Source organism: Anastrepha ludens, chromosome 5, assembly GCF_028408465.1.
Source record: "Anastrepha ludens isolate Willacy chromosome 5, idAnaLude1.1, whole genome shotgun sequence".
NCBI classification, from domain to species: domain Eukaryota; kingdom Metazoa; phylum Arthropoda; class Insecta; order Diptera; family Tephritidae; genus Anastrepha; species Anastrepha ludens.
In genome coordinates this window covers 93,163,997-93,169,382 of record NC_071501.1, presented here as the reverse complement: position 1 = coordinate 93,169,382, position 5,386 = coordinate 93,163,997, and the positions used below count along the sequence as shown (strand labels likewise).

General features: G+C 38.7%; 1 protein-coding gene across 1 annotated transcript; it reads left to right on the top strand.

Annotated features, from left to right (window-relative positions):
- The first annotated feature begins 833 nt into the window (after positions 1-833).
- LOC128863755 (phospholipase A-2-activating protein-like) lies at positions 834-4,213 on the top strand. The gene is made up of 8 exons (XM_054103070.1): positions 834-1,158; positions 1,212-2,078; positions 2,163-2,349; positions 2,414-2,613; positions 2,674-2,834; positions 3,157-3,235; positions 3,291-3,433; positions 3,512-4,213. The coding sequence occupies exons 1-8, from the start codon at positions 1,004-1,006 to the stop codon at positions 4,075-4,077; spliced, it is 2,358 nt and encodes a 785-aa protein (XP_053959045.1). The 5' UTR covers positions 834-1,003; the 3' UTR covers positions 4,078-4,213.
- The last annotated feature ends 1,173 nt before the right edge of the window (positions 4,214-5,386 follow it).

The window sequence follows — 5,386 nt, the reverse complement described above, 5'->3', positions numbered from 1 at the left end:
TCCTACCCTTTCCATTTTCGTGCCCACAGCGAGCTTCGAATGGTAGTCATACACACATCCCATCGGCTACAGCAGCCGCATTATAAAAATCAGATTTTATACGGATTTACGAATATTATTTTCCCCTTAACTCAATATCTGCAAACTTTTCAATTGTTTTAGTGTTTTAATGCCATTTTGAAAATGAAAAGTATAGCTTATCAAGTTGAGCTTGAAGTTCAGCCTAAGCAAAATGGAAAATAATGGACCGAAATACTGCCCTGTGGTACGCCACGCCAGAGGTCAAGTGTAATGGTCAAGTAAAATTTTGTGCAAGCGCCTATCAAATGCTTAGAAAAGTCCATATAGTGGTTTTGTAGTAGGTAGTAGTTGTGTTTAGCCATCATCAGCCATCAATCGAAATCAAAGGCGCAGGCGAAAATTCTCTACTAAAGAAAAAAAAGCAAAAAAATTAAGTTAAAGAAGACATATCAGAGGAGTTTGTTTATACATATTTTTTGTTGTCCAAAAAAATTAGCATAAATATACTTTTCACCTTTTTTGTTTATAAATTTTCCATTTTATCATTTCTGACTATGAACAGCAAATCTCAAACTTATACAAATGCGCACAAATACCCGGTTCCTCAAAATATCAGAAACCGAAAGCAGAAAACAGTCAATTGAATTTGATAAAAGTTGCTAACCAGATGTGTGAATGTATCAAGGCTACGATTTCCCATTATGTAAATAATGCAAATATTTTTCGCATTTGTGTAGCAAGGCATATTAATCAGCTGTTCTACAAATATCAAATTAAAGATTCGCCACAAGAATGATAGTACTAAATTCGCCTTGGATTCGCCATATCTGCAGTGACATTCGATTATTAGAAACTCTACTTTGTTGTTCCATCATTGCATAGATTTTGCAACTGATCATCTGAAGAATTGTGTGAACAACGGTTTTAATCAATTTCTTAAGCAACTTCTTGTAGCAGTGCGTTTGATTTATAATAAAGTAAAATGGGAATAACACTGGACGACTACAGATTGAGTGGCGAACTGTATGGTCATTCCATGGATGTGCGCTCTGTCGCTGTCGGCGGAGATACTGCGGTAGGACAATTCATAATTTCTGGTTCGCGCGATAAAACAGTGAAATTATGGAAATGTATAGGGTGAGTGGTGTGACTATCCTTTGGTGTTACATTTTAATGGATTTGTCATTTAGTGACGGCTACGTGGAGGCTGTGACACTTCAGGATCACAAAAACTTTGTTGCTTGTGTTTGCTACCTTGAAGCCGAGCAGTGGATTTGCACGGGCAGCAATGATGCCACTGTCGCCATTTACAAGGAGGGCAGTTTTGTACCCATACTAACGCTCAAGGGTCACGATTCGACTGTATGTTCAATTGCAGCGGGCGCAGTACCGCAAACTCTCATCACAGGCAGTTGGGATAACACGGCTCGCATTTGGACTATCGATCAGGTCGGAAGTGTAACTTCAGTGGTGTTGCGTGGGCATGAATCAGCAGTTTGGTCAGTCGCTTGCATGACGGAAGTAAAAAAATATATAACTGGCTCAGCTGACAAATGCATATACTACTGGAACGCCAAAGGTGATAAATTGCGCATGTTAAAGGGTCACACGGACTGTGTGCGTGGCATCTTGGCTTTAAACAACAACTCGCTTCTTTCGTGCGCCAATGATGCGCTCATAAAATATTGGAATGAGGATGGTGAATGTGTGCAGGAGATGAGTGGTCATACAAATTACATTTATTCAGTAGCCGCGAATAAAGCATTGGGTGAAAATGTAGTAATGTCCTGTGGGGAAGATAGCACATTGCGTATGTGGAACTTGGAAAGTGGTCAAGAACTAGGCGAGGCCATTGTACATCCCACTCAATCTGTATGGTCAGTGGCTTGTCTTAAAAACGGTGACATTGTAACTGGTTCTAGTGATGGCGTAGTCCGTGTGTTTACAAAAGATCCTGCACGTTATGCCAACGAGTTGACAATGAATGCGTTTAAGCACGCAGTTGAGACTAGAAAATCGCAAATGAGCGATGAAATTGGTGGTGTTAAAAAGACTGAGTACGTATAGTATTTGCTATAGTATAGCTATGCAGTGGCCAATGAAAGCCCATTAAATTGCTCATGTAATAACACTCTTTACAGTTTGCCAGGTCCTGAAGCTTTACTAAGGAATGGCACGCGAGAAGGTCAAACGAAAATGGTACGACACCAGGACGGTTCAGTAAAATGTTATTCATGGGAATTGGGACAATGGAATTTGATCGGCGATGTTACAGGTGCATCAGGGGGATCGCAAGCCTCGTCAGGCAAAACTTTATATGAAGGAAAGGTATATAAATGTCTTCATTAATATTGGTTTATTAAATAGAAGCTTAAATTTAATTGGCATGCAGGAATACGACTTTGTGTTTTCTGTAGACATTTCTGATACAGAACCACCAATAAAATTGCCCTATAATCTAAGTGAAGACCCATGGAAAGCGGCGCAAGGATTTATACATCGAAACAATCTGCCACAAGCTTACCTGGATGAAGTTGCTAATTTTATAGTGAAAAATTCGAAAAAAGATGTGGCTCCTCAACCAATCGCAAGGTTAGTAAATTAATCTTTAATATTTTAAAACAAAAAATGACTATAAATATAATTTTGAAGTGGTTATCAGGATCCTTTCACGGGCGGATCAAGATATGTTGCTGGCAGTAGCAACCAAAACTTCAACGCCACCGGGAACGTGGACCCATTTACTAGTGGTTCAAGCTATTCTACGGATGCAGCAGCATCGAAACCAAAAACGGATGTTAATTTTATTAAAGGTAATACGAGTATATGTACATATGGGCTATGCAACGCGTTGCCCGATGAAAGATATCCAGGAAAAATATAAAAAATAGGGACGTAAAATTATAGATTTCATGTAGTAATGCTCCTTACTAATTTTTCATTTGCTCATCAGTTTAATTTTCAAGAACTTCAATGTTTCGAAGAACTAAATTTCCAAAAAAGGGTTTAAATACTTTTACTTAGTCAAGGATATTAATAATGGACATCAAACTAAAGAGGATACATTTAGCTATTAAAAAAATTTTATATGCAAAAATTTCCATATGCAATCTCTTACACTCTTGTTATTTGTAGGCAGTGAAAAGCATTTTCCAGTCAGCAAATATGCCACTTTTGACAATTGTGATCCCGCAAAAGTACTGGAGAAATTGAAGTGAGTATGACGTATCTTAATACCTGTTTGCTCATAAGTTCGCATTATTATACAGAGAATTTAATAACAAGCTGACTAATGAGAACGAAAAGGTCTCGGAAACATTATTAAACGCAGTTATAGCACTAACGGCCCCTACGCCAGAAGTAGACATCAACTCAATTGAAGCGTTGCAGCACTTATTGCGTTGGCCAAATGGTATGTTTGCAATGCATTTGCAATGAGTAATAGTTCTATCTGCTACCTCAACTTTGTGCATCTACTTACCATTCACAGACATTCTCTTTCCCGTACTGGATGTGTCTCGTTTGGCCATACGTCATGAAGGAATATTTACGATTTTGAACTCATGTAATTTCCTAGACACCATACTGCCGAAATTGAATACCTCTGCCGCAAATACTCTCATGATAGTACGCTGTTTAGTAAATATGATGAATCACGAAAAAGGACGAAAGCAAATCGAGCCACGTCTGCACACTCTAGCGGCTCGCATTAGTGAGATAAAAAGTGGAAGCCCAAATTTACAGATCGCCATTGCAACATTTTATTTAAATGCGACAATATCACAGACACTTGGTGTTGCGAACAGTGAGAGTTGTCGTGTGGTGACGGAAGGAATTGTTGGGCTACTAAATTGGGCCATTGACTTGGAGGCGTGTTATCGCTCTATTCAAGCCATTGGTAATTTAACAACTACACCATTTGGCCCAAAAGCAGTAGCTATTGTAGTCTCAGTCGACAATGTGATGGACAAAATACGCGAATTGACTAATAAACCACAAACAGGAGCGTACGCTAAATTGAAATCTGCGGGTACTGCTTTGCTGGCGGCTTTCTGAGCGAATTGTGCATTCCACCAATTTAAGAAATCGGTATTTGAGAAATGCATTGCATACAGTTTCTACTGCAAATCGGAAAGTAATTATAGAATGATTTGCTAAAAAACATAAACTAATAAAAAGAAAAAAAATTTAATATGGCATAAAAATTCATTGAGAAGGCAAACGCCTTCTTAGCGACCACAAGATTCCGATAACGATGTACCTTTTACACGTTTGCATTTGCAAAGCTATGTAGATCGGTCACACCTTCTAAGCTGAAGCAACTGCTATAAATAAACGTTCTCTTCTAATCTTGATATAATTGTTGCAAAAACGGCTAATCTACCTAAACCCAAACTTTGTAATTTGTACGGTCTACTTCCCTCCAAGTCTGCACTTGAATGATTTTGCGACCGAAGTCAAAAGGTTGTTTCAGTTTATAAACGATTTTAGAAATGTATTAGTTTGTGGTGATTTCAATGCCAGGACGACTGTGTGGGGTGGTAGTATAAATTCACCCAGAGGTAAGAAATTGGTTGAACTTAGTTGGTCTGAGAAATGCCAACCGAAGGCTTCGTGGAATGAGGGGCTAGCCAAGTCCTATCGTCTATTTGTTGCTGCTTTCAAAAAAGCTAAACGCTACGCATCTCCGGAAAATTTGAAATTAGCTTTGGAACGCAAAAAGATCGGGCAAAAAAAAGTAAAAGAGGCCAAAAAAGAAAATGTTGAGGGAAAAATAGCTGAGCTGAATTGTAATTCAAATTCGAGAGAGGCGTAGAATTTTGCAAAATGCCTGAGGGATGTAAATGGCTATTCTGCAGATTCTAAGTGGAACTCAGACAACAATGATATGCACCTTAAGCATTTGAAATCACAGGTACCACCTAACTTTGCTGCCCAAGAATTACCCAATACAACTACTGTGGCAACTAGGTTGCCCTTTCAGTATGATATACTTGTTATGGTGCTGAGTGCCAAAAAACGCCACTGGCTTGACGTGTAAAACGTACCGTGGGGCGCCACAATGAAAGTATTGCCGGCTATAAACAAAAAAGCAGCAAATGTTCTCTTCCTGACAGCAAATGCCATATTTTGTGGTGTATAAACAGGTTTTTGTTGGTTGTGAAATATACCTATAATTGAAGCAAAAGAGGGTTTTAATTGAATTTATGGCAGTTGTAGATGGTGGGTGCGATGATAACTTCGGGATCGGGACGCGCATTTATTTTGCAGGACAACTTGTTAAAGCCTAGCCTTTTCTCTACTCTGTCAAGATAACGGTGCATTTGAATTGACTCAATTAATTTTAATCTCATTTATTTTCTAC

Coding starts and splice junctions, on each gene's coding strand:
- LOC128863755 (XM_054103070.1), top strand. CDS start 1,004: ATGGGAATAACACTGGACGACTACAGATTGAGTGGCGAACTGTATGGT. Junction 2,614..2,673: donor GCTCCTCAACCAATCGCAAG/GTTAGTAAATTA, acceptor ATAATTTTGAAG/TGGTTATCAGGATCCTTTCA. Junction 3,434..3,511: donor CTTATTGCGTTGGCCAAATG/GTATGTTTGCAA, acceptor TACCATTCACAG/ACATTCTCTTTCCCGTACTG.